At 40.0% G+C, this 27,785-nt stretch overlaps 3 protein-coding genes, 1 long non-coding RNA gene and 10 other non-coding genes across 15 annotated transcripts; 3 read left to right on the plus strand and 11 right to left on the minus strand.

The window, feature by feature from the left end:
* Window positions 1-1,168: 1,168 nt before the first annotated feature.
* On the plus strand, window positions 1,169-7,798 carry LOC148415906 (uncharacterized). Its single transcript, XM_088426881.1, has 5 exons — window positions 1,169-1,351; window positions 3,997-4,255; window positions 5,434-5,467; window positions 5,545-5,734; window positions 7,051-7,798. The coding sequence occupies exons 1-5, from the start codon at window positions 1,306-1,308 to the stop codon at window positions 7,404-7,406; spliced, it is 885 nt and encodes a 294-aa protein (XP_088283007.1). The 5' UTR covers window positions 1,169-1,305; the 3' UTR covers window positions 7,407-7,798.
* Window positions 4,904-10,264, minus strand: LOC148415907 (uncharacterized). Of its 2 annotated transcripts, none has more exons than XR_015867129.1 (3): window positions 10,030-10,264; window positions 5,520-5,709; window positions 4,904-5,446 (listed from the first exon to the last, which is right to left on the minus strand). It is a non-coding gene; the product is annotated as an uncharacterized LOC148415907 (long non-coding RNA). The 2 variants fall into 2 exon arrangements; XR_015867130.1 differs by lacking the exon at window positions 10,030-10,264 and adding an exon at window positions 7,039-7,727.
* LOC148415908 (cytochrome P450 2F3-like) lies at window positions 9,972-22,831 on the plus strand. Its single transcript, XM_088426874.1, has 9 exons — window positions 9,972-10,270; window positions 10,450-10,612; window positions 11,822-11,971; window positions 12,106-12,266; window positions 12,454-12,630; window positions 13,488-13,629; window positions 13,888-14,075; window positions 14,137-14,278; window positions 22,430-22,831. Exons 1-9 carry the CDS (start codon window positions 10,094-10,096, stop codon window positions 22,609-22,611), a joined length of 1,482 nt encoding a protein of 493 aa, XP_088283000.1. The 5' UTR covers window positions 9,972-10,093; the 3' UTR covers window positions 22,612-22,831.
* trnai-aau (transfer RNA isoleucine (anticodon AAU)) lies at window positions 15,112-15,185 on the minus strand. The gene has a single exon. It is a non-coding gene; the product is annotated as a tRNA-Ile (tRNA).
* Window positions 16,286-16,359, minus strand: trnai-aau (transfer RNA isoleucine (anticodon AAU)). The gene has a single exon. It is a non-coding gene; the product is annotated as a tRNA-Ile (tRNA).
* trnai-aau (transfer RNA isoleucine (anticodon AAU)) lies at window positions 16,754-16,827 on the minus strand. The gene has a single exon. It is a non-coding gene; the product is annotated as a tRNA-Ile (tRNA).
* On the minus strand, window positions 17,481-17,554 carry trnai-aau (transfer RNA isoleucine (anticodon AAU)). Its single transcript has one exon. It is a non-coding gene; the product is annotated as a tRNA-Ile (tRNA).
* Window positions 18,224-18,297, minus strand: trnai-aau (transfer RNA isoleucine (anticodon AAU)). Its single transcript has one exon. It is a non-coding gene; the product is annotated as a tRNA-Ile (tRNA).
* On the minus strand, window positions 19,376-19,449 carry trnai-aau (transfer RNA isoleucine (anticodon AAU)). The gene has a single exon. It is a non-coding gene; the product is annotated as a tRNA-Ile (tRNA).
* trnai-aau (transfer RNA isoleucine (anticodon AAU)) lies at window positions 19,828-19,901 on the minus strand. Its single transcript has one exon. It is a non-coding gene; the product is annotated as a tRNA-Ile (tRNA).
* On the minus strand, window positions 20,539-20,612 carry trnai-aau (transfer RNA isoleucine (anticodon AAU)). The gene has a single exon. It is a non-coding gene; the product is annotated as a tRNA-Ile (tRNA).
* trnai-aau (transfer RNA isoleucine (anticodon AAU)) lies at window positions 21,279-21,352 on the minus strand. The gene has a single exon. It is a non-coding gene; the product is annotated as a tRNA-Ile (tRNA).
* Window positions 21,747-21,820, minus strand: trnai-aau (transfer RNA isoleucine (anticodon AAU)). Its single transcript has one exon. It is a non-coding gene; the product is annotated as a tRNA-Ile (tRNA).
* A 156-nt stretch (window positions 22,832-22,987) lies between the features above and the next one.
* Window positions 22,988-27,760, plus strand: LOC148415919 (cytochrome P450 2F3-like). The gene is made up of 9 exons (XM_088426882.1): window positions 22,988-23,535; window positions 24,306-24,468; window positions 24,726-24,875; window positions 25,122-25,282; window positions 25,569-25,745; window positions 26,311-26,452; window positions 26,625-26,812; window positions 26,881-27,022; window positions 27,298-27,760. Exons 1-9 carry the CDS (start codon window positions 23,314-23,316, stop codon window positions 27,477-27,479), a joined length of 1,527 nt encoding a protein of 508 aa, XP_088283008.1. The 5' UTR covers window positions 22,988-23,313; the 3' UTR covers window positions 27,480-27,760.
* The last annotated feature ends 25 nt before the right edge of the window (window positions 27,761-27,785 follow it).

Raw genomic sequence — 27,785 nt, forward strand, 5'->3', positions numbered from 1 at the left:
CACAAAAAGAAACAAAAAAAACAAACTGTTGCTTCCACATAGAGAACTTTGGCTACACATTGAAATGTTACCTCTGCAGTCAAACACCCTCTCCAACCTGGTTTAAAATCCTGCAAGGGTTCCTTTTAACACGTGACCACGGAGTTTCTTTGTTTCAGAGACTACTGCGCTCCCTGTTGGTGATGAATTGTTACAACTACTCGTATACTGCACAGCAAATTGCATTTTGGATGAATCGTCCATTCTTTTCTGTTTTGATTTGACTCATTGAATAATATTTGTAATTTTATTTTGTTCAATGTACACATTACTGAAATGAAGAAAGTATCAAACATTCTCCAATGCTGCCCATTTGAGAGGTGAGAGGTGAACTTCTACATATACTTGTGCTTTATCAATTATGTGGTTTATTTTTAAACACATTTCTGATGGTTTTGGTTTCAACTTACCGATGAAACTTTCATTGTTAGCACATGGTATTTCACTTAGGGTGAGACTTTTCTTTTTGTCGCAATACTTTAATCTGTGTGGTGTGAGGCTCGTTTGTGTGGCCAGCGTGGAAACATCTGTTTGGTTTTACTGTCGTACATGTGTTGGGTTCAGCTCGCAAGAACTGCGATGAGTAATGGCTACCGACTTTAAAAAGAAAAAAATATATAGCGCACTCCTGCTTTTCATTATTCACACATAAAAACAGAAGATCATCTCCGTATATTACTTTTACAGGCAAGAGGACAGAAAAACATTTGCACTTGGCACCAGGTGTTCTATGGCACGTAACATTAGATTTTCTGGATTTGATATTGTCTTTCAAATATTTCAATATTAGTAAACAGTGGTGGGCCTTGAGGGCAAATTTTAGCAACGGAATCCACCAGAAAATCACTATGAACACATCACAGTTATTCAGTATAGTTATTGTTCAGCAGTTTTCTATCCATATTTTATATATATATATATATATATATATATATATATATATATATATATATATATATATATATATATATATATATATATATATATATATATATATATATATATATATATATATATATATATATATATATATATATATATATATATAGCCTCCAGCTGTGGCCCGCCTGATAATCCCTGTTTTAATCTGATCTGCAAGGGAGGCAGGATGATTGTGGATGTAGTTCCGCTCCAAGCATCACGGGGAGAAGGAAGGGCCTACATTTTGGGGATTATTCCCTCTTGTTCTCTCCTACTTTTGCTCTATTTCATCCTATTATCCAGCATCCCACGTTCTGGCCTTCATTTGTGTACTTTGGAGCAGCCATGAACACGGTTGGCGGCGTTCATCGAGGCTACCTCAGGAAATACGGTAGGCTGCCCAGCAAAAATTCACCCCGCAATACTGCATAGACACAGAGGCCATAATTTTATATCTCAATGTCATGTTTCGGTTTGTTTAAGAGTCCACATGTGTAATTTCTGTATCGGCTTCGATTTGAACTGTGTGTTTTAGTTGGTTTCTGCCAAAAATGTGTCTTGCAGTGTTTGTGCATGCTAATGTTAGAATGCTTGGCTGGAATTTGAAACAGCTCAGGGTCACTATCATGATGAAGTGTCTTTTAGTGATCTCAATAGACTTGCTCAGATTCATAAAAATGACAACACATACCACTAAAAAGAAAAAGCTCTGAAAATAAATTCCTGTTTTCTTTAGTTTTTGGCTTTTAGCATGTCCCATCAGTGTTGGGAAGGTTACTTCAAAACTGTAATGCATTATTTATTACTTATTCCTGTCATTTTAAAGCGGTTACATTACAGTATTACTGTATTTGAAATGTACTGCATTACACTACTTTTGCATTACTTTTAGGTTACTCTCACCACCATAACTGGAGATATGGATTTGCCATTCTGAATCTAGTTCTTTACGCTCATTACACATCCACTGGAAGGTTGGCTTGTTGGCCAGTGCAAACCATTTGATTTGCATTGTATTGTAAACCTTTAAAGACATGACAAGATACAGAATATTTTATTTGTATTTTAATCCCTTTATTACATAGCTTCACAGCATTGTGATGTATTGTTAATGCTTTAGGCAGAAACAGTGCAGTGCACAATTTCAATGCTTGCAGCACTGTGATATATTGTTAATGCTTTAGGCAGACACAGTGCAGTACACAATTTCAATGCTAATATTCAAGTTCAGTCGGCTAGGTTAGGGACAGATGTTTCAAAAATAGATGGCTTTGGTGGTGCTAATGTTAGCAGCTAGCCTACATCATTGGTATTGTGTTTAACATGATTTTCGTATGCTTCCTTTTGATACACATTAAGCCTGTTTATAGACTATTATTAATAGCAACTGTACAGTGAAAACTAGAGTCAGCTTTCCTTGTTATTATTGCTAGTTTCGTGAGGGATCTCGGTGACAAGGTTTCGAAATGGTGGCGAATGCAACGTGGAAAGCGGTATCATATCTTCTACGTACAAAATACTCCGCCACGAGTCTCCTAGTGGTATCTCTGAGCAAGAGAATGATCATTTTGCCTGCTTTGTTTTATCGCCACTCTCAATCCTCGGCATGGTTTCTTTTCGCTAACCACGTTTGTATGGCACCGCTCTAAATGGTTTGTCAAAATTACTGGTGCTATTTGGCGAAGTGGATAGCTCTTTAGGTGTTGCTCAGAGTGGCCCTAACTATTATATGCGTCTTGTCTTTAGCTCTGTTGAAATGAAAGTAATGGGCGTACATTATGTCGATCTTGTGAACGTATTATCCATCACATTGAACTTGTGGTATGCTGCTGGCGCACTATGCAGTTAAACAATAATAATACATAATAGTAATTCTTCACAGATGATAAAAAATATATGACTGTGTACTATTACATTACCTGACTAAATGTGTTGCACATTATTTTGTGTACACAAAGTGTAAATCTCTTTGTATTATTTGTAGTTTGACTGCAAAAAAGGAAGGAGAAAATGTCTGAGTGTGGTCACTTTTTTTTTTTTATAGAATACAATGACTGATTCTAACTTGGGACATTTCTGCTCTATCCTGTCTAATCCCATCATTCTGTCAGGATGGGAACATTGCAAGCAAGCAGTACTTGGATATAGAACATCACTCGAATCAGTTTATCAGAAATACAATGCAGACATTTTTACCAGGGCAAAAGAAAGGTTTTGTATTGAAAATATGAACATTTCAAAGTGAAATCTTATGAGATGTTAGTGTTGCACATTAAATCACTTTTGCAATATTTCTTTAAATCGTGAAAGGACTTTTTGGACACCCCGTAAATCCTCCTGACACTCAGCCTTTTTATTTATTTCCACTGTAGTAGGCATTTGAGTTTGGTCTATATATTTTGACTTTAGTTATCCTTCTCGGTACTAAATCCTAGTGTCCTCAGTAGAGGACATCCTGACCATTCCACTAAAATCTCATATTTTTGAGTGGGATGCACTTACCTTTGCTGACTTGCCATGACAAAATGGACATAAGAGTGGACACAAACGACTGGACTAAGTCTCAGGAGTATTATGGAACAATATTAGTTCATAAATTTGGAAAAAAAAAAAAAACTGAAGTGAATAATGAAGTGTATCATAATACTTTGGCCTACATGCTGTTAAGTCAAACCTTTTTGTCTGTGCTCTCTCGCTCTTTGTTAAATCCCGTCCGTGTTAAATCCTCCATGTAGAGAAGTAGAGCAAATCTTCATCATCATGGTTATTACAGGATGAAAGGCTGTCTGGAACGCTTGCAGTCTGACATTGTCACGTGTGTCCTGTCCTGGAAATGAACAGCATTTTTTTTTTTTTTTTGTCAAATGTGTTAGTCATGCTCCACTCATTGAGCAATAGGCACATACAGTATAGAATCATTGAGGACGGTGGTTCAATCCCATTTTTTCATATTCAAAAAGACAATACTGCCAAACCTTCATGGAGCAAAAAGATAAAAGTAAAGGCACTCATTTTCTTTTCCTGTTGGTTTGGCAGGGGGCTTCATGTTTAAACAGTGGAAAGACAAGTATGTGGTTCTCAGCGTGGAGGGAAGCCTGCTGGTGTGCCGTGACGGAGAGTCCCCGCCCGACCAGGTGGTGGATCTGCAGAACCACTGCGAGATGATCGTGGAGGGCCGCGAGATCCTGGATCTTCCCAGGCTGCCGGCGGGGGGCCGCAGGGACTGCTGCTTTGCCCTCATCCTGCAGCAGAGCAAGTTCCTACTGATGCTCGCCGACAACCCGGACGACTGCACGTGGGTCTCCCCTCAACATCTGTTTATTCTTTTCTATAACTTGACTCGGTCAACACATATAATGGACAACACGGCCATTCACACCTGTAGACAGCATAGAAGTCCTCATAACTCATACTTCCTGCTTGGCAAACCATCCTGTGCTCCATCTTCAGTGTCCATTGGTCAATGTATATTTTTTAAATATATATTAACATAACTTCAAAACAACAGGTTCAAATGTACTCGTATTTTTATTACTCTCCAAAATAGTAACAGCCCAAAATCACTATTGACTCTTTCAGTCAATGCCATGGATGAGAATTCTTGTCTTTTAAAATAGTAATAACAATAATAAATAAAATTCTCATCTCAAACATTAACATTACCAACAATCATACAACAAGTTCAAGTTTTTCATTGATTAAAAAAATTCAGCTCACTTTTATACTTCACAAAATCATCTCGCGGGCCGGATTAAACCCATTTGCGGGCCAGAACCGGCCCGCAGACCATGTGTTTGACACCGCTGGCTTAGACAATCTTTTAACCTTTATTAATGCTGTAAAAAAAAGTAAACAGTTGCTGAAAGGTTTTTCTATATAACTTTTTCCTTGTGTCATTGTTAAAAAATGATACAGTTCTCGGTATACATTTTTTTTATTGATAATAAGGCAAGTGCAGGGGCACGAAATGTTTTGACTTTCCAAGGGGAGGCTTTGCAAAATATAATTGAGAAGCAGTGCGCTAGAGCAACAGCAGAAAAGCAGAAATTATTGCCAAAACAACACCATAAGGACTGTTAGACACATTTACAGTACAGTACTATATATCCTTTCAAATCATTGCTAGGGCAAGAGCAATTCATGCTACTCCAATGTAAATTTCAAACTTGGGAATAACTTTGCTAATGCACGATCACCAGTAGATGACATCTATGCCCCATTTTAGATCTCCTGGGGCCTAACCTATCCATTTGTTTCTCCTGATGTGCCCATTTTGTCTCAGCAAGGTCGCAAAGTTAATTGCGTCCCAGCCAAACACAAGACATCATTGGAACGCTTAAAGTATCCTCCACTGAGCGTGCTGTTTTAAATATAAAACAAATGGAAATGAGAAAACAGTACTACATACACATGAATGCTTCCAAGCGTCGATCGTGTTCAAATAGAATGACTTGACATGTTTTCCTTTTGCAGTCTGTGGCTGAAGCTGATAAGGAAAGTGAGAGAGGTGAGGTATTTCTTTTTTTCATGTTTCACTGACTTGTTCTACGTTTACGTACAATGGCGCTCTGCGTCGGTTTATAGGGTGTCATGTCACCTGACAGCCTGCGGAGGCAGCGCAGCGTCACCCGCCGCATCACCGACAGGGACCCGCTCCCCGACTCCGCCAGCGATAAGGACCCCGGCTCACCCAGGCCGGGCGAGGGCACACCGCCGCCGTCGGCGCACGTCACAGAGAGAGGCGGCTCGCTGAGAGAGAAAAGTCAGAGTCAAGGTTAGTTTGGGACATTTTCAAGGTTTTTTTTGTTTTGTTTTTTTACGAGAATTAGCTCGCAAAAATGATAAATCAGCAACTGAAAGGAAATTAGCAAGACGCGTCTTTGAAAAAGCTCTGAACAATGTTCTAAACAACTCTGAAAACAAACAGTAAATCTGACATTTTACTGCACAGTAGCTTTCTTGGCTTGGAATCAAGTTTCAAACTTGCTTATAAAAAAATATCAGCAACTGAAATTCAATTTGCAAGGAAGGTCTATTATAACAAGGCCCACATAAACGCCACAGGAACATGCCTGAAAACGAAGGTTTTCATTCTGAGACAAAATAGCAAATTTCAATTCCCAGTGGTATAAAATTTTCCAAGTTTTAGCGGATTTTTTTTTTTTAAAGTACTGTACTAGCACTAGCAATCAGAACAAAAATGAAAAGGCATGTTTCTCACATTGAGCTGCAAAAAACTGTCTCAGGAACCCAAGCTTACAAACCAAAAGGAAGACAATCATTTTAGAGCGTTTCAGCAATTTTACAGCGATTTTTAGACATATTGGACAGGCCTCATGTTTCCTCCAGAATTTCTTTCCCCAAAAATCATCAGCGCAATCAGAAACAAAAACTAGGGATAGATTGATTATCGGTTGGGCTGATTGTCAGCGCCGACTTTCTGCCTTATCTGTTGTTATTTATTTATTTATTTATTTTATTATGGCCATTAATAAATCAATTTAATACTGTCAATTTCAGGGAAATGTATATTCGAAAGTTCAGTTAATTTTGTTGCGAGTCAGCTGACATCCACAATTCGGAGCCTCTTCTTTTTGTTTATTTTTTTGAAAACAGGGATAAGTGAAATTTGAACATTTCTGTTATCTTGAAATATGAAAGAATATGATTTAATGTTGAATCGAAAATTATAGGGACCGATTTACTACTTACCTTAGCGAATGCTAATGCAAATCTGAATACGTGCTTAATAGACATTTCAATAAAATTAAGTTAGTTTCTGTATTTCTTTTATTTTTATGATACATATTTGACACCATTTTATTCTCTTTATATGAAAATTATTATCAGCTCAAAATAATGTTTATTGGCCTCCCAATATACTAATAACCTGTATCAGTTCAAATTCATAACACGTGTTTAGCTTGAAGTGCATAAAAGCGTCAAACACAAAACTGAAGACAGAGAGCAGTTTATTTTGCTGTGATGTTGCAATTTTTGGTTATTTTGAAAAATTTGCAGGGCAGTTACAATATATTAGTCCTGATAAAATTTTAACATCAAAATGACTTTTCTCACTTGTTCCATCAGTTGGCCGGCGGCCCCTACGCAGCGTCTCGGTGGCCCCCCCTCACCGGGTGTCCGATTGCCTTCGCCATGGCAACAGCAGTGACGCCCGGGCGGTGCGGGCGGTTTGTCTGCTGATGGGCGGGGCGGCGGCCTCCTCTGCCCTGGGCTACCTCAACTCGTGCTCGCCGTCCCCACCGTTGGTGGGCAGAGCGCCCGAGATGGTCCACGTCGGCTCCGGGGGCTTCTCCGAGATGCCCGCCGGGGGCTCGTTTCACGCCTGCGGCCAGGACGTGGACTCTGACACGCATTTCAACAGCTTCGACTTCGAGGGCGACTCCGACTTTGACGCGTTTGACTGTGGGGGTTTTGCCTTTTAAAAGATGATTGAGTGGGCACCAGGTAATCTCAATGCTGGGGGTTCAGGGCAGGAATTTTATCAAAGACCCCATGTGATCTTAAACGTATGCACTTTAAAAAAAAAAAAAAAAAAAGAAAGATACAACATCATTTTTTCGATTATTTTCGGGACCACTAAACATCCGTTTAACGACCCCTGGGGGTCAAGTTTGAAAAGCTCAGCTTTAAAATGTGTACTTAAAGGAGAACTAAACCCAAAAGGTTGTAAAGCAAGAATACAAACACTAGTCCAGGGGTGGCCAAGTTCAGTCCTCAAGAGCCACAATCCAGCCTGTTTTCAATGTATCTCTTCAACCAAAACACCTGACTCAAATCAGCGTCGTTATCAGGATTCTGCAAAGCATGCTGATGAGCTAATCATTCGAATCAGGTGTGTTAGTTGAAAGGACACAATGAAAACAGGCTGGATTGTGGCTCTTGAGGACCGAACTTGGCCACCATTTCACTAGTCAAAAAACGGAATACAGTAATCCGTCATCGGAATGGCAGTAGCACGTTGGGCAAAGTCAAGAAATCAGGCCGAGACTGGCGAACATAGGTCACATTCTTAGTAATGTTGAAAAATATAATTCAAATATAAAATAGTTACAATTAACCCTCTGACAAGATTTAAAAGACCATAAAATACCAACCACCTGTAAGCGAGTGTAGATGCAACGTTTTAAACACCATTTTTAGACTAAATGCATCGTAGATATAAGTAAGCAGAAGCTGACGAAGACGATACGCACATTCGAAATATTACAAAGTTTTGGAATCTTGTGTTTGATTCTCCTTTAATACTTTGGACTTCTAGATGATTGACGGTGTTCTTCCTGGCTCTATACGCCGATGCTCCTCAGGTTACTCGTCCATCATCACGATTCACACCTCTGAACAATTTCTTCAATGAATCCAACATGCATGTTGCTGGAATGCGGGACAGAATACACAAGCCAAGATTCACAGCTAAAACCTTGTGACTGTGAGGCAGTATGCGCTAATCACTACGCCACTGTTTTGAGTGAATTCTTACTTGTGTCTGCATTGTAAACATCCCCTTTGGTCTTTCTGTCCACCCTACAATGTGTCCTCCATTTTATATTAAACTCATTCAATCCCAAAGACATATTTATACATCTTCACAGAGTGCAGACATTCAATCATAAGTACTTACTTGCGGATTTTTTTTTCCAATATTGAGGAGGGTAAAGGAGGCTCTCAAAATAGTTGGCATCGAATGATGTGCCATTTATTTTTTTTAACATACACACGCAATTTTAATTGCATGTGCAATGGGGGGGATAAGGATTAGGTCCGCTCATAAAATAATGACATCCTTGATAAATGCATTGTTATATATACCATGTATCCATTGCATACTTTATACCAAAGAATGGATTATATATTTAAATATAGCATTTTCCTTGACATTTAATTGCATCAATGCAATCAAGTATCGGCTGCCGTCACAAGAACCGATTCCTTGAAAGGAGGCCGGTATTGGCCCGACACTGATATTTGATATTTGTACCAGCCATTTCCGCACATAACCAACAGGTTCACTCCAGCATTGCTGCTTTAATCTCCATTCCTTACACGTTTTGATTGATGCATTACATAATGGGAGTCACATGCCCGATCTCACGGTTCAGATTTGATTGAATGAGACGATGGCGATGGAAATCAAATCAAGCTCTCATTTGATACAAAGGCAGGCCAGGAAAAACATGCAGGGTTAAGCCCCTGCTGTTTCACAGATAGAAGATTATTTTCCTCAATAAATAAGATTTCATACCCAATAGGAGATTTTTCCTCCGAGAACCCAATTCATAACCTTATAAATCTATTTAATGTTTTTTCATTAATTCTTTTGGGGATGTAATTAGTCAATACTTTAATGGTTAATATTTTAACAATGTTCAGGACTGGGGTGGTAAAAGTCTTTCTTGGCACAACACAACACGCAACATAAAAAAAAACAAAATCACTTAAAAACATCACTTTTTTTCTCTAACAAATAAGAGCTTCAGAAGAAAAACAAGTAAAACCTTACTGCTATATAGCATGATTTTTCTTGTTTTCCTTTTGACACAAAAATGCAATTTTAATAACTATTTTAATGCATGTAAAAATCAGATTATATCAGTCTAGTCCTGTAATATAAAAAAATTCCCTAAAATAGCGTTATTATTATATTATTTTGCTGATTTGTTTTATAAAAATCATAACGCAATCAATCATAATTACCGTACTTGAACAATGTCATAAAACTAACATAAAAAGGAATCTTGAACCTAGTCTGAAGCTTTGTATTTTTTTTTTTAAATAAACAAAACAATTTAAAATCCTAATCTAATAATACACCGTCCAACCGCACGGCCAGAAATAATGTATTGTCATAATAAAGTCATAAAGGAACTTTTTTCAAAATAAAAAAATAAATAAAGGAACTGCAACATTAACCTTTCTAATCTCCGACAGATTTAAAGACTAGCGTGTGAGAGGTGTGTTTCGGCCTCTGTTGACAAGGGTCAACTTGCCTTGTGTTTGCTCTGGCCGCCGAAAAGCGGGCGAAGGTGCAAAGGGAGTCACATGACCCACCTGACCTGGTTTCTCCTGCACGTCTCAAGTGAGAAGTCTTCCATCGCCCGTGTGGGAGTTCATCATGGAGCTTTCCATAGCTGTCTTGCTGTTCGGGGTCCTGCTGTCTCTGCTCTGGTTCCTCCACGACAAAAGGAAGAGCGGCGTTAAGGGCGGGCTTCCCCCGGGCCCGCTCGCACTGCCACTCGTAGGAAACCTGCCGCAAATAGACAAACACGTGCCATTTAAAAGCCTCCTTAAGGTGAGAAGCTTTGGCAAATACTGTCAACTCAAACTAGGCCTGGCCTGGGATTTGTGAAAATGTTCATTTTACAAACTGTTAATTCACTTTGCCCTAACTGTAAGTTTTTATGAAGTTAATTATTGTGGCATTTACCGTTGGCGTTGTAACACTGATGAATACTTCTTGTCGTTTTCCAGCTGAGTGAAAAGTATGGCCCAGTGATGACGGTGCACCTGGGCTGGCAGCGCGCGGTAGTCCTGGTGGGTTACAAAACCGTCAAAGAGGCTCTGGTAGACCAGGCCGATGACTTTACCGGCAGAATGCAGCTGCCCTTCCTCGTCAAAGCCACCAGGGGCTATGGTATGTTCTACTCGAAAAGTTCGTCTTTATTCACTGTGTACAAAAATATAGATTATATATATTACAATTTTAATACAATATTGCACATTACAATATTACTGTATTTGAAATGTAATGCATCACACTACCTTTATACTACTCTCACTACCATAACTTGAAATTTGGATTTGCCATTCTAACTGTAGATCATTATGCTTGGTTGGCTTACGCACAAAACCAGTACAAATCATTTCATCTGTAGGCTACTGTATTGTAAACCTTTAGAGGCAAGATACAATATCTTGTTTTGTTTTTTAATCTCTTTATTACTTAGCTTCACAGTATTGTGATGCATTATTCATGCTCTTGGCAAAACAGTTACTGCATTTTACACTTTCAATGTTAATATTCAAATTCAAGTTCAGTCGGCTTGGTTAGGGACAGAAGTTTCAAAAACTGATGGTTTTAGTGGAGCTAACGTTAGCAGCTAGCCTACATCACCGTTATTGTGTGTAACGTACTTTTTAACATGAGTTTTGTTTCATCTTGATACATATTGACCAGAACTATTATAGACTATTTTTAATAGCAATTGTACATTGAAAATTAACGTTAGATTACCATGTCATTATTGCTAGTTACGAGATATCTTTTTGATAAAGTTCCCAAATGCTAGTGAATTCACTGTGGAAAGCGACAGCATATCTCCTAAGGAGTCTCCTAACTTCTTGAGGTGGAAGTGGCATGCCTCAGTGAGAGAGCGCAATCCTCCGTGTGTAACTTCACGTTACTATGGCACCGCTCTAATTGGTTTGTCAAATTATTGGTCCTATCCATATTGGTCCTATGTCGCGCATAAAATGCACCTAACGATTATATTCTTCTTGTCTTTATCTCTGACGAAGCGGAAGTAATGGCCCTATATCCACCATGTGTACATATTGTCTATCATCCTGTAGTCTGCTGCCGCCACATTCATCACTGATGTAGTGCATACCAAGAATAGGAAGTAAACATTTTGCCTTGGACTTTCCTCCTCAACTTCTTTTTTTTTTTTTTTTTTTTGGGGGGGGGCACCACTTTGAGGCTAAAAATGCATTGTAATGCATTGTGTTACTCCCATTGGAAACGAGTATTCCGTATTCATGATATTTTGCCTTGATTTGAGGTTGAGGTTCAATGTGTGTGACTTGAGTTTTTGCAGCAGTTTATTTTTTATTTTTTTGTCAGGTTTGGGCATCTCAAACGGCGAGCGCTGGCGTCAGCTGCGACGTTTCACCCTGACCACGCTCCGGGATTTTGGAATGGGCCGCAAAGGGATGGAGGAGTGGATCCAGGAAGAGAGCCTACACATGAAGGCCCGCATTGAGACTTATAAAGGTGCTTTTGGAAATCCACTCTATGCATTAACGTGACTTAGTAATGATTCCTTTGCCGTGTCTGATGATGTCATCAGTATGTGAAATTTATATCGCATTTTCATCAAGGCTTTATATGTACATGTTGCCCTCCAGCCGCCCCCTTCGATCCGTCGTTCCTGCTGAGCTGCACTGTGTCCAACGTGATTTGCTGCATGGTGTTTGGCCAACGCTTTGACTACGATGACGTCAAGTTCCTGCGGCTGCTCGTCATCATTTCAGAAATGATCAAGTTTGTGGCCAGCCCTTCTGGGCAGGTGAGGGACAATTCATTCTGGAAAAAAAAAAAAAAAAAGTAAGCAGGTTATGTAAAAAGAACTCGATTCCTACGTATAAAAAATAGTGAAGATGAAATAACCTGTGAAGGTGGCGGTGTATTTTAGCGTCATCATAAAAGTTCACCTTTGAATTCCTTATCAAACTTTTTCATACATTCTTCCACAGATGTATAACATTTTTCCATGGCTGACCGAGCACCTTCCCGGTCGTCATCTCAAGGTGTTTGACAACATGGATGAGGTGAGATCTTTCATTAAGGAGAAGATCCAGCAGCACCAAGACACCCTAGATCCCGCCACACCCCGAGACTACATCGACTGCTTCCTCAACCGCATCCAACAGGTCGGAAAAGAACAGAAAAAGCGAGTCCGTTGTGAAGTGCATGTAAAATATGAGCTCACAATTAACAATACACCTAACATAGGCTATAACTCAGTGACTTTACTCCCATATGCAAGAATTATATATCTCACAAAATATACACAAATTACATTGAATAAATCATAATTGAATTACAAATGCAATCCTTTTCAACATAAAACGTCAATTAGGTGCAAATGAGAACTCATCAATGCTAAATCTTTGCATCTGCTAACATATACCAAAGGCAAATACTTAGCATAAACGAAAATGCTAATGAGCTAAAAGCATGCCAGGCAGCACGATATAACATGCCGTCCATAAGAACTAACAATGATCAAGTCACAGGTTGTTGGATCAATAAACAAGGTAATTTTTGGGCACACTCGTAAATGACAACATTCTTATAAAGAAAGTACAACTTACAGACACGTGTGGGTCAGAATTCACAGAGACACAGACTAAACGTGTGTCACCGACAGTGACTGCTCTCAACAGAACACGCACTGTCCTTCCTCACTACAAAATGTAATATCAACAGCAGCCAGAGGCGGAGCCAAAAAACAAAGATCAAGCCAAACAAAGCACAAATAAAACACAGATCTATAACTGTCAAAGGATAAACTAAATCAGTTCCAAAATATTATTATTTAAAGTGCGGCACATGTAGCCGAGTACCAGTTGATCCATGGACGGCGGTTGGGGACCGCTTTAATGTATGGGTCTCACAATAAAAAACCTAACACAACAATAGACAACAACACTGGAATGTTAACTGTTCAAGTGCTGCAGAAGTAGATAATCAGCATTACCAGTGATGACTGCATTTGTGCTCTCAGGAGAAACACAACGACTCCACTGAGTTCTTCCACGAGAACTTGGAGGCCACAGTACTGAATCTTTTCTTTGCTGGAACCGAAACAACTAGCTCCACCATCCGATACGCCCTCAGCGTGCTCATCAAACATCCTGGAATCCAAGGTCCAAGCTTCTGCAAAATGACACAAAAGGCTAGGACCAAAGAACTAAAAAAAATGTGAATGAAAAGTTGTATGAGGCCGACTGAATTTCTTTTAGTTCTATATTTGAGAAGAAACCAGATGCCTCCAAACAACATTTTCAGATGAATTATTTGCAGTTGTCATGCATTCTTTGACAAATTTCACAATTGTTATATGAGTAAAGAGAAGGCTTCTTACCTGGCTAACCTCCTCAGCTGACAATTGAGTTTTCGTGCAGAGAAAATGCGGCAGGAGATCGACGTAGTAATTGGACGAGATCGCTGCGTCAACATGGAGGACAGGAAGTCCATGCCCTTCACCGATGCCGTCATCCACGAGGTGCAGCGCTTCCTGGACATTGTCCCCTTCAGTCTTCCGCACTATGCATTTCGGGACATCTCCTTCCGAGGTTACACCATTCCCAAGGTACTCCTCAGTGCTTATGTCCTGTTTTGGTTCTTGGTGTTCGAATGTCAGTCTTCAACAGAACACCATCATCGTGCCCCTGTTGCACTCGGTGCTGAAAGACGAGACGCAGTGGACCGAGCCTCTGTCCTTTAATCCGCAAAACTTCTTGGACCACAACGGCAACTTTAAGAAGAACCCGGCATTCATGCCTTTTGCCGCAGGTATGCGGATGGTTGTACTGTGCCTTGATGGACTCAAATGTGCTGTTGTGTGACAGAAACATTGAAAGGCTGCAATGTAATCTTAAAACCATTGATTCAGCTTGGTATTCAAGATCGAATTGTCTTGAGCAGTGCTGTGGTACACCAGACTCCATATGCAGGTGCAAGCACACTGCAATTAAAGCGTTGGTTGAAAACTACCCAAAAATTATTTAGTTAGTTAAGCTAATTTTGGTTAAACAAATCAAAAGCTTGTTCAGAAGTAGACTGGATTGAACTACCAATTTTATCGGTTCTCCAAATAACCAGTGAAATTGCTTATAAAGACTGTACTTCACTTCCTCAACCAATTTTAATTCATATAAATTAGCAATATAAAAAAGGACTTGGTAAATGGACTTTCACTTACGTATATAGGAGCAACTGGGGGTTCAGTGTCTTGCTCAAGGACACTTCAACATGGTCTTGATTGTTGGGGATCAAACCCCTCAGCCTCTCAGCTGGGAGACAACCACTCTACCACCATGCCGCCCCGATAAAAGTGTGCTTAGCACTTCTGCCTCACATGTGGAGGCCGTGATTTCACTTCCAGCTCCAGCCTATGACCCCATCATAAGGACGTTTAAATCACTGTGCCAAGAACAGTTTCTTTCTTTGGTTTAAATCGCCGGCAAGGTTTGGTGAGCGTAGTACTGAAATTTTCCTGTATATGATGATAACTAAAGGCAGTCTGAGCTCTTGTTTTATGGATTACATAGGCCAATATACTCTCTTTTACATTGACAGAAGATGAAGTTCTGTATGCACTGTAACTAAAAGAAACTGAAGGATAATGGCCCATATGGGGGTCGAACCCATGACCTTGGCATTATTAGCATCACGCTCTAACCAACTGAGCTAACAGGCCTCTTATGAAGTGAATCCTGGCCAATCATTGACCTAAAAACAGTTGTTTGCTTTACAGAAATCCAATGACCAGATATTATTTCATTGAAGGATTACTGGAATCCACTTTCTTCTTACACATGACCTCAAATGTATCTGTTTAAGGATTCACATATGATCAAAAACACTGACGCATGTCGGGTTTGAATCAGTGATGTGGGTATGAATAGAATTGTCCTGTTTAAATTGCTGGCCAGGTTTGGTGAGTGTAGTACTGAAATTATCCTGTATGTGATGATACTGAAAGTCAATGGAGCGCTCTTATTTTAAGGATTACATCAACAATAAACTCTCATTTAGTGTAACGAAAAATTATTGTTTTACGCCCAATGCAACTTAAACATTGTGAGAGCCCATGACCTTGGCGTTAATAGCACCACGCTCTAACCAACTGAGCTAACAGGCCTCTTACGCCTTAAAACCTGGCCAATCGTCGACCTAAAAACAGTTGTTTGCTTTGCAGAACTCCAATGACCGAATATTACTTCAATGAAGGATTACTGCAATCCACTTTGTTCTTACACATTACCTCAAATGCATCTGTTTTAGGTTTCACATATGATCAAAGACATTGACATATCTCGGGTTTGAATGAGTGATGTTTGTATGAACAGAATTGTCCTCGAACCAGTTGAACAGACAACGGATAAAGGAATTATCAATCATTGGCCCCAAAACAGTTACTTCCATTGGTTTAATTTTCTGGCAAGGTTTGGTGAGCGAAGTGCTGAAACTTTCCTATGCATGATGACACCAAAAGTTAATCGAGGTACATGGGTTTTAAATCAGCTATGGCGGTAGAAGCAGAATTGTTTTCTAACCAACTGAACAGAACCCTGACTAAGGAATTTTCAATTATTGCCGGCAGAATGGTGTCTTTCTTTGGTTTGAATGGCTGGCCAGGTTTGGTGAGCGTAGCACTGAAATTTTCCTGTATGTGATGATAGCGAAAGCCAATTGAGAGCTCTTGTTTTAAGGATTACGTCAACACTAAACTATCATTTAGTGTAAACAAAAGATACAGTTTTATTCCCAATGCAACTCAAAGATTACGAGAGACCATGGCCCATATGGGGATCGAACCCATGACCTTGGCGTTATTAGCACCACGCTCTAACCAACTGAGCTAACAGGCCTCTAATAACTTGGAACCTGGCCAATCATCTATATAAAAACAGTTGTTTGCTTTGAAGCCATACAATGACCAGATATTACTTCATTGAAGAATTACTGCAATACACTCTCTTCTTACACATGACCTCAAATGTATCTGTTTTAGGATTCACATATGATCAGAGACACTGACGTATGTCAGGTTTAAATCAGTGATGTTGGTATGAATAGAATTGTCCTGTTTAAATTGTTGGCCAGGTTTGGTGAGCGAAGCACTGACATTTTCCTGTATGTGATGATACCGAAAGTCAATGGAGAGCTCTTGTTTTAAGGATTACGTCGCCATTAAACTATCATTTAGTGTAAACAAAAGATACAGTTTTATACCCAATGCAACTCAAACATTACGAGAGACCATGGCCTGTATGGGGGTCGAACCCATGACCTTGGCGTTATTAGCACCACACTCTAACCAACTGAGCTAACAGGCCTCTTAAAAGCTGAATCCTGGCCAATGGGCGACCTGAAAACAGTTGTTTGCTTTGCAGAAATCCAATGACCAGATATTACTTCACTGAAGGATTACTGCAATCCACTTTCTACTTACACATGACCTCAAATGTATCTGTCTTAGGATTCACATATGATCAAAGACACTGACGTATCTCGGTTTTGAATGAGTGATGTTTGTATGAACAGAATTGTCCTCTAACCAGTTGAACAGGCCACGGATGAAGGAATTATCAATCATTGGCCCCAAAACAGTTACTTCCATTGGTTTAATTTTCTGGCAAGGTTTGGGGAGCGAACTGCTGAAACTTTCCTGTGCATGATGATACCAAAAGTTAATCGAGGTACATGGGTTTTAAATCAGCTATGGCGGTAGAAGCAGAATTGTCTTCTAACCAACTGAACAGACCCCTGAGTAAGGAATTTTCAATTATTGCCGGCAGAATGGTTTCTTTCTTTGGTTTAAATTGTTGGCCAGGTTTGGTGAGCGTAGTACTGAAATTTTCCTGTATGTGATGATACCAAAAGTCAGTGGAGAGCTCTTGTTTTAAGGATTACGTTGACACTAAATTCTCTTTTACATTAAACAATAGACCTTGTTTAATATGGACAAATGAATTATTGTGAAGGATCATAGCCCATATGGGGGTCGAACCCATGACCTCGGCGTTATTAGCACCATGCTCTAACCAACTGAGCTAACAGGCTCAGGAACCTCACTCCTGGCCAATCATCGATCTAGAAACGGTTGTTTGCTCTGCAGAAATCCTATAACCAGATATTAATTCATTGAAGGATGACTGCAATCTACTTTAAAAAAAAAGGTTTCTTCTTACACATGATCTCAAATGTAGTCTATCTTAGGATTCACATCTAATCAAAGACACTGACGTATTTCAGGTTTAAATCGGTAATGTTGGTATGAACAGCATTGTTCTCTAACCAAATGAATAGACCACAGATTGAGAAATTTCAAATAACTGACCCCAAAATGGCTACGTCCATTGTTATAACTTTCTGGCAAGTTTTGGTGAGCAAAGTGCTGAAACCTTCCTATACATGATGATACCAAGAGTCAATTGAGGTATATGGGTTTAAAATCAGTGATGGCGGTAGAAGCAGAATTGTCTTCTAACCAACTGAACAGACCCCTGAGTAAGAAATTTTCAGTCATTGCCCCCAGAATGTTTTGTTTCTTTGGTTTAAATTGCTGGCCAGGTTTGGTGAGCGTAGCACTGAAATTTTCCTGTATGTGATGATACCAAAAGTTAATGGTGAGCTCTTTGTTTTAAGGATTATATCGACACTAAAATCTCTTTAGAGTAAACAAAGCATCCAGTTTAATACGCAGTGCAACTCAAAGACAATGAAGGATAATGGCCCATATGGGGGTCGAACCCATGACCTTGGCGTTATTAGCACCATGCTCTAACCAACTGAGCTAACAGGCCTCTTATGAAATGAATCCTAGCCAATCATCGACCTAAAAACAGTTGTTTGCTTTACAGAAATCCAATGACCAGATATTATTTCATTGAAGGATTACTGGAATCCACTTTCTTCTTACACATGACCTCAAATGTATCTGTTTAAGGATTCACATATGATCAAAGACACTGACGCATGTCGGGTTTAAATCAGTGATGTGGGTATGAATAGAATTGTCCTGTTTAAATTGCTGGCCAGGTTTGGTGTGTGTGGTACTGAAATGATCCTGTACAGTATGTGATGATACTGAAAGTCAATGGAGAGCTCTTATTTTAAGGATTACATCAACACTAAACTCTCATTTAGTGTAACCAAAAGGTATAATTTTACACCCAATGCAACTCAAACATCGTGAGAAACCATGGCCTGTATGGAGGTCGAACCCATGACCTTGGCATTTTTTGCACCATGCGCTAACCAACTGAGCTAACAGGCCTCTTATACCTTAAAAATCTGGCCAATTGTCATCTTAAAAACAGTTGTTTGCTTTGCAGTAATCCTTCAATGAAGTAATATTCGGTCATTGGATTTCTGCAAAGCAAACAACTGTTTTTAGGATGACGATTGGCCAGGATTTAAGGCATAAGAGGCCTGTTAGCTCCACTTTGTTCTTACACATTACCTCAAATGCATCTGTTTTAGGTTTAACATATGATCAAAGACATTGACGTATCTCTGGTTTGAATGAGTGATGTTTGTATGAACAGAATTGTCCTCGAACCAGTTGAACAGACCACGGATAAAGGAATTATCAATCATTGGCCCCAAAACAGTTACTTCCATTGGTTTAAATTTCCAGCAAGGTTTGGTGCGCAAAATGCTGAAATTGTCGTATACATGGCGGTAGAATGGTGTCTTTCTTTGGTTTGAATTGCTGGCCAGGTTTGGTGAGCGTAGCACTGAAATTTTCCTGTATGTGATGATAGCGAAAGCCAATTGAGAGCTCTTGTTTTAAGGATTACGTCAACACTAAAGTCTCATTTATTGTAAACAAAAGACCTTGTTTTATACCCACTGCAACTCAAAGAATGAGAATGATCATGGCCTATATGGGGGTCAAACCCATGACCTTGGCGTTATTAGCACCACGCTCTAACCAACTGAGCTAACAGGCCTCTTATAACCTAAAGCCTGGCCAATCATTCACATAAAAACAGTTGTTTGCGTTGCAGAAATCCAATGACCAGATATTACTGCAATCCACTTTCTTCTTACACATGATCTCAAATGTATCTGTTTTAGGATTCACGTATGATCAAAGACACTGACGTATCTCAGGTTTAAATCAGTGATGTTGGTATGAATAGAATTGTCCTGTTTAAATTGTTGGCCAGGTTTGGTGAGCGTAGTACAGACATTTTCCTGGATGTTGTGATACCGAAAGTCAATGGAGAGCTCTTGTTTTAAGGATTACGTCAACACTAAACTATCATTTATGGGAAACAAAAGACACAGTTTTATTCCCAATGCAACTCAAAGATTACGAGAGACCATGGCCCATATGGGGGTCGAACCCATGACCTTGGCGTTATTAGCACCACGCTCTAACCAACTGAGCTAACAGACCTCTTAAAAGCTGAATCCTGGCCAATCGTCGACCTAAAAACAGTTGTTTGCTTTGCAGAAATCCAATGACCAGATATTACTTCACTGAAGGATTACTGCAATCCACTTTCTACTTTCACATGACCTCAAATGTATCTGTCTTAGGATTCACATATGATCAAAGACACTGACGTATCTCGGATTTGAATGAGTGATGTTTGTATGAACAGAATTGTCCTCTAACCAGTTGAACAGGCCACGGATGAAGGAATTATCAATCATTGGCCCCAAAACAGTTACTTCCATTGGTTTAATTTTCTTGCAAGGTTTGGGGAGCGAAGTGCTGAAACTTTCCTATGCATGATGATACCAAAAGTTAATCAAGGTACATGGGTTTTAAATCAGCTATGGCGGTAGAAGCAGAATTGTCTTCTAACCAACTGAGCAGACCCCCTGAGTAAGGAATTTTCAATTATTGCCGGCAGAATGGTTTCTTTCTTTGGTTTAAATTGCTGGCCAGGTTTGGTGAGCGTAGTACTGAAATTTTCCTGTATGTGATGATACCAAAAGTCAATGGAGAGCTCTTGTTTTAAGGATTACATCGACACTAAACTCTCTTTTACAGTAAATATGCACAAATGAATTATTGTGAAGGATCATAGCCCATATGGGGGTCGAACCCATGACCTTGGCGTTATTAGCACCATGCTCTAACCAACTGAGCTAACAGGCTCAGGAACCTCACTTCTGGCCAATCATCGATCTAGAAACGGTTGTTTGCTCTGCAGAAATCCTATAACCAGATATTAATTCATTGAAGGATGACTGCAATCTACTTTAAAAAAAAGTTTTCTTCTTTCACATGATCTCAAATGTAGTCTATCTTAGGATTCACATCTAATCAAAGACACTGACATATTTCAGGTTTAAATCGGTAATGTTGGTATGAACAGCATTGTTCTCTAACCAAGTGAACAGACCACAGATTGAGAAATTTCAAATGACTGACCCCAAAATGGCTATGCCATTGTTATAACTTTCTGGCAAGGTTTGGTGAGCAAAGTGCTGAAACCTTCCTATACATGATGATACCAAGAGTCAATTGAGGTATATGGGTTTAAAATCAGTGATGGCGGTAGAAGCAGAATTGTCTTCTAACCAACTGAACAGACCCCTGAGTAAGAAATTTTCAGTCATTGCCCCAAAATGGTTTCTTTCTTTGATTTAAATTGCTGCCCAGGTTTGGTGAGCGTAGCACTGAATTTTCCTGTATGTGATGATACCAAAAGTTAATGGCGAACTCTTTGTTTTAAGGATTAGATCGACACTAAACTCTCTTTTAGAGTAAACAAAAGATCCAGATTACTTTGCAATGCAACTCAAAGACAGTGAAGGATCATGGCCCATATGGGGGTCGAACCCATGACCTTGGCGTTATTAGCACCACGCTCTAACCAACTGAGCTAACAGGCCTCTTATGAAATGAATCCTAGCCAATCATCGACCTAAAAACAGTTGTTTGCTTTACAGAAATCCAATGACCAGATATTATTTCATTGAAGGATTACTGGAATCCACTTTCTTCTTACACATGACCTCAAATGTATCTGTTTAAGGATTCACATATGATCAAAGACACTGACGCATGACACTGACGCACTGACATATTCGGGTTTAAATCAGTGATGTTGGTATGAATAGAATTGTCCTGTTTAAATTGCTGACCAAGTTTGGTGAGAGTAGTCATGTATGTGATGATACCAAAAGTCAATAGATTAGTCTTCTTTTAAGAATTACATCAACACTAAACTCTCATTTAGTGTAATCAATAGACAACCCAACACAAGTCAATGATTGTGAAGGATCATGGCCCATATGGGGGTCGAACCCATGACCTTGGCGTTATTAGCACCACACTCTAACCAACTGAGCTAACAGGCCTCTGAGATACTGGTCCCTGGCCACGGTTGTTTGCTTTGCCGAAAACCCTTTACAAGCTATTACTTCATTGAAGGATTACTGCAATCCACAAAAAAAGTTTTCTTCTTATACATGATCTCAAATGTAGTCTGTCCTAGGATTCAAATACAATCAAAGACACTGACGTATCTCAGGTTTAAATCGGTGATGTTGATATGAACAGCATCGTCCTCTGACCAAGTGAACAGACCACAGATGAAGGAATTATCAATCATTGGCCCCGAAACGGTTACTTCTATTGGTTTCAATTCCCGGCAAGGTTTGGTGAGCAAATTGCTGACATTTTCCTATACATGATGATACCAAAAGTCAATTGATGTATATGGGTTTTAAATCAGCGACGGCGGTGGAGGCACAATTGTCTTCTAACCAAATAAACAGACCCCAGAGTAGAGAGTTTTCACTCATTTTCCCAGAAGACGGTCCTTACTTTGCTTGTTTGTCTTTGTGTGCCCTTTGAGTGGGCTGGTTAAGGATTGATCAGACACATGAATTCAAAACTAATTTGGCCAAATTTAACCAGTTGTTCTTAGGGTTGCTGCTGCATATCTTATGTGTATTTCCTTTCAGGAAAACGGGCGTGTGTTGGGGAATCTCTGGCTCGCATGGAACTCTTCATTTTCCTGGTGACTCTGCTGCAACATTTCAGTTTTTCCTGCCCCGGTGGTCCGGAAAGTGTGGACCTGACCCCGGAGTACAGTAGCTTCGCCAACACACCACGAAGACACCAGCTCGTTGCCACCCCACGCTGACCCCCGGAAAATTTCTTACTCATCACAGTAATTGTTAAATTTTTTGGATCCGAGAAGAATTTTTTCTTTTCTTAGGGGCCTCCTAAATGTGGTATAAGAAATCTCATTAGTATTAGGTAATACATTTACAGGATAAAGTTATGATCAAAATGTTATTTTCTGTTTGTGTTACTTAAAAAAAAACAGGGACCACCCAAATAAAGTACATATGATAGTCGGGGTTTTTTGGGTTTTTTTTTTACATTGACTTATTCCTCGCCATTGATGGCTGTAGACGTCTAAGATGCAATTTTACTGAGCTGGTAGTGAATGAGGTAATGTATGTGGCCATACAAGTGAATTTTATGTAACATCTAATGTGCCTTTGAAATGTCATGGTAGAATGAAATGGATGAAATGAATGGATTGAGTCGCTTCTTTAGCAGGATTGAAAAAAGACATTTTCATCGATAACTGTGTATTGCAAAGTGGTGTAAGACTTATAAAACCTGTTGTTCAAAATTTAAACGGAAAAAATACATTCACTTCAATGTTAACTTTTCTGGACTTAGATGAAATTAAAAGCTGGAATGTACGTGAAATACATGTTTTGGCCCATGTTAATTGAGGACACTTGCCTTGTGTTTGTTACTGGTTGACGAAAAGCGGGCGAAGGTGCAAAGGAAGTCACATGACCAACCTTACCTGACCTGACCCTCCTACATGTCCCAAGTGAGGGGTTTTCCACTGTCTGCGAGAGTGTTTGTCATGGAGCATTCTGTAGCTGTCTTGCTGTTCGGGTTTTTGCTGGCTCTGCTCTGGTTCCTTCACGTCAGAAAGAAGAACCGTTGGAAAGACAGGCTTCCCCCTGGCCCGCTCGCGTTGCCTCTCGTAGGAAACCTGTTGCAAATAGACAAACATGTGCCTTTTAAAAGCTTCCTTAAGGTAAGATATTTTTGCAACCGCATCTGTCATGTATTAACAGTTACTTGTCATTTAAAACTAGATCTGAACATTTTTGAAAAATGACTAAGAACAACTACTTTAATATTATTGCTGAGGAATTGTGAAGAAGGAGAACAATGACCATTTAATGGAAGCAGAAAATGTGGCGACAACTGTAAATTTTCTTTACAAGTGCTATCTGTATGTTTTTTGTGATGTTTAATATATTTCATAAGATAAGGAGCACGGTGTCCATTGAATAGAATCAAAAAATGTGGCAACAAATTTATAGTTTCTTTACATACTGTTTATTCACTATGTTGTACCAGTATGTTTTTTTTTTTTAAGCTTAAATACTAGAGCAGTGCTAAGTGTTATTGGAAAAGGGAACCTCCAGAGGGCCAGTATTGTTAATATTGTCACTCGTCTTTCGAGGGCAACAGAATATTGTGTACTATACTTATGTATATATGGGTGGTATCATATGAAAGATTGATTTCCATTCGTTACTTTGAATTGAATGCAGGTAATACTTATGTTGTCTGTGTGGAAACGCTGCTATCCAATGGCCACAGTTGTCACTGCAGTGCTCAGTTGGCTTATATTAGGTAAGCATTAGTCAAGGGTGTCAGCTACCCTCCATAAAAAAAAACGTATTTGATGAGAATTTTATGATTTATTATTGTTACTACTATTTTAAAAGACGAGTGTTGTCTGTGGCACTGAAAGAGTTAATATTGTGCCATTGGTTAACACTTGTCTTTTTCCAGCTGAGTGAAAAGTATGGCCCAGTGGTGACGGTGCACCTGGGCTGGCAGCGCGCGGTAGTCCTGGTGGGTTACAAAACCGTCAAAGAGGCTCTGGTAGACCAGGCCGATGACTTCACCGGCAGAATGCAGCTGCCCTTTCTCGTCAAAGCCACCAGGGGCTACGGTGAGTCCTGCCTGAGAAGTTCACCTTCATGCACAGCGAAAACTGGTCCCAAAAAGGGAAATGCCAAAGATTATCCAATTGGAATCACATATCTAATCACGCATCTCGATATATGGGCTGTGATTCAATGATGGTACATTTAAAGTGGAACAATTCAGTTTGATTCACATCTTTTAAATCAAAACAAAACTTCCGATTCCATATATGCCTCAAGATGCAATTAGAATTTTTGCAGCGGCTGGTTACTCTTTCGTCAGGTTTGGACCTCTCGAATGGTGAGCGCTGGCGTCAGCTCCGACGTTTCACCCTGACCACTCTCCGAGATTTTGGGATGGGCCGCAAAGGGATGGAAGAGTGGATCAAGGAAGAAAGCCAACACATGAGGGAGCGTCTTCAGACTTATGGAGGTGAATGAATCTGACTCGGTGTTTCTCCAGCTGGCGTCCTCTAAGATTTGCCGTGGTTCTCAAGTTGTAGTTAATTATGTTGTTGTAATTAAAAACTGTGCCTTACATTGCATTAATTGCATTCCTACAGAGGCCTTGTCTGACTGATGATTTCATCAGTGTATGAAATCCTTGTCGCATTTCCATCAATGCCCCGCCCCCCTCTCTTCTTTTTTTTTTTTATTTTTAACATGTCGCTTCCTCCAGCCAACCCCTTCAACCCGTCGTTCCTGGTGAGCTGCAGTGTGTCCAACACGATTTGCTGCCTGGTGTTCGGCCAACGATTTGACTACGAGGACACAGGCTTCTTGCAGTTGCTCGACATGATTTCGGAAATGATGCAGTTTGTGGCCAGCCCTCTTGGGCAGGCGAGTAACTCTCCTGTTTATCAGAAAAATAAAATCAGCAGGTGCAATTGGTTATTCAACAGGTTATTCTTTGGAGAGAGAGATGTTTCTGTAGCTAGATTTCAGCATGCCTTGATGTATCACTAGACAAATATTGAATAGTTGAAGCTGACAAGTTTTGAGAAGATTAAGCTCACTTCTAAATGTTATAGTATAATTGCACTTGATCATAAAATCTCACTCTCAAGTCCAACATCATTTTTTTGTGAACCATGCGCAGTGTATTTATGCCCAGATTCTTCCACAGATGCATAACATTTTTCCATGGCTGACCGAGCGCCTTCCGGGTTATCAGCACAAAGTGTTCTCCCACATGGAAGTGTTGAGATCTTTCATCAAGGAGAAAATCCGGCAGCACCAAGACACCCTGGAGCCCGATGCGCCCCGAGACTACATCGACTGTTTCCTCAACCGCATCCAACAGGTTGGAAAGACCGCCTCGACTTAGGCTTGAGGACAGAATGTTACACTTCTGTGTTGAGAGATTTTTGAGGTGACTTTTAAAGCGTGTACCATAAACAGCCTAACTTAGTGTTTCTCAAATAGTGGGGGGGAAACCCCGGGGGTTGGGGGCGCGAGGCGATGCCAGTGGACGGCGTGGATGATCCCGGGGAAAAGGGTTTGTTGTGTAATTGTGATAAAATAATTGTTGGCATCTTTTCTTTCAGGCGCTTTGATGCACTTGACACACTTAACCCGAACCTTTAATTTGTATCAGTGCTGTAAAAAAAGTAATTAACAGTTAACAAGTTTTTTTATATTGATTTTTCCTTGTGCCAAAGTTAAAAAAGATACAATTATACAATTATTGCAGATTATTTATTTATGGTCGACGTTACAAGTGGGTGGCACAAAAAGTTTTCTCTTTCCTCGGGCGGCCTTTGCAAAATAATATTGAGAAGCACTGGCATAACTGAACAATTTCAAGTTCAAGTCTTATGGAAGTAGCGGATCAGCATTACTAGTTGTGACTGCATTTGTGCCCTTAGGAGAAACACAACGACTCCACTGAGTTCTTCCTGGAGAACCTGGAGGCAACAGTTCTGAATCTTTTCTTTGCTGGAACGGAAACAACGAGCTCCACCATCCGATACGCCCTCAGCGTGCTCATCAAACATCCTGAAATCCAAGGTCCAAGCAGCTACAAGGACACACGGATAAGACCGAAGAGCTAAAAAACTGTAATCTGTAAAATGTCTGATGGAGCTAACTGGACTCTTTGGTTCCTAAAGATGTTTTACTTTTGAATCCAAAAGACTTCTTCCATCATATGTTTATTGCTACGTTTTAAACTTTAATGCAGCAAGAATGCAGCAGGAGATCGACGCAGTCATCGAACGAGAGCGCCGCATCAACATGGAGGACAGGATGTCCATGCCCTTCACCGACGCCGTTATCCACGAGGCGCAGCGCTTCCTGGACTTTGCCCCCTTCAGCCTGCCGCACTATGCACTCCATGATATCGCCTTCCGAGGTTACATTATTCCCAAGGTGCTCCTCACTGCTCAGTTCTCATGCTCCGTTTTGGTTTTTGCTGTTCTAATATGAGTCATCAACAGAACACCATCATCCTGCCTATGTTACACTCGGTGCTGAAAGACGAGACGCAGTGGGCCGAGCCCGAGTCCTTCGATCCGCAACACTTCTTGGACCACAATGGCAACTTTAAGAAGAACCCGGCATTCATGCCTTTTGCCGCAGGTATGCGATTGGTTTTACTAACTATAGCGCTGGATCCAGCGCAGGATAAAGGGAAATTCCGAGACTATAAAGACATCATGGACTGAAATGTGCTTGCCTGTGACATAATTATTAAAAGGCTACAATTAAATCTTAAACCTATTTTGGCATTGGAGATGGTGACAAAATTGTTACGGTCAGCAATCTACAATACATAAAACATTGAAGGCAGCATACCAGCATCTCTGTATGCAGTTTTAAGAAGATCTTTGCTGCCAAATTGTGTGTCCTCCCAGGAAAACGATCTTGCGTCGGGGAGCCTCTGGCGCGTATGGAGTTGTTCATCTTTCTGGTGACGATGCTGCAACATTTCAACTTCACTTGTCCTGGTGGTCCGGACAGTGTGGACCTGACCCCGGAGCACAGCAGCTTTGTCAACACACCACAAAAACACCAAATTGTTGCCACGCCACGCTGACACCTGCAAACACAACCAGCCAATCAGCGTTTTTGTTATTTATGTATAATGCAGGAGTTTTCAAACCTTTTGGGTCCAGAGAGACATTTTTTAAAGACCTCCTGATAAACCTGGCATATGTACCCTTAAATGTCATTAAGAACATGCTCATTCTATTTTTGAGAAAGTCTTATCACAATAACAAAGTCATACATTTTGGAGAAAACAAGATGACAAAAATAACGCTGTAAAGATCAAGCTCTAATTTTGTGATAATAAAGTGAAAAAAATAAAAATAAAAATAGACAACCTACAAATAAACTACTT

This window comes from Hippichthys cyanospilos, chromosome 11 (genome assembly GCF_059441005.1).
Source record: "Hippichthys cyanospilos isolate Australia breed blue-spotted pipefish chromosome 11, RoL_Hcya_1.0, whole genome shotgun sequence".
Classification (NCBI taxonomy): domain Eukaryota; kingdom Metazoa; phylum Chordata; class Actinopteri; order Syngnathiformes; family Syngnathidae; genus Hippichthys; species Hippichthys cyanospilos.

Bases quoted from the DNA above. Each gene is read 5' to 3' on its own strand.
- LOC148415906 (XM_088426881.1), top strand. From the start codon at position 1,306: ATGAACACGGTTGGCGGCGTTCATCGAGGCTACCTCAGGAAATACG. The intron at 5,468-5,544 runs GTGAGGTATTTC...GTCGGTTTATAG, and splicing joins TGATAAGGAAAGTGAGAGAG to GGTGTCATGTCACCTGACAG. The intron at 5,735-7,050 runs GTTAGTTTGGGA...TTGTTCCATCAG, and splicing joins AGAGAAAAGTCAGAGTCAAG to TTGGCCGGCGGCCCCTACGC.
- LOC148415908 (XM_088426874.1), top strand. From the start codon at position 10,094: ATGGAGCTTTCCATAGCTGTCTTGCTGTTCGGGGTCCTGCTGTCTCTG. The intron at 10,613-11,821 runs GTATGTTCTACT...TTTTTTTGTCAG, and splicing joins CAAAGCCACCAGGGGCTATG to GTTTGGGCATCTCAAACGGC. The intron at 12,267-12,453 runs GTGAGGGACAAT...ATTCTTCCACAG, and splicing joins TGGCCAGCCCTTCTGGGCAG to ATGTATAACATTTTTCCATG.
- LOC148415919 (XM_088426882.1), top strand. From the start codon at position 23,314: ATGTCCCAAGTGAGGGGTTTTCCACTGTCTGCGAGAGTGTTTGTCATG. The intron at 24,469-24,725 runs GTGAGTCCTGCC...CTCTTTCGTCAG, and splicing joins CAAAGCCACCAGGGGCTACG to GTTTGGACCTCTCGAATGGT. The intron at 25,283-25,568 runs GCGAGTAACTCT...ATTCTTCCACAG, and splicing joins TGGCCAGCCCTCTTGGGCAG to ATGCATAACATTTTTCCATG.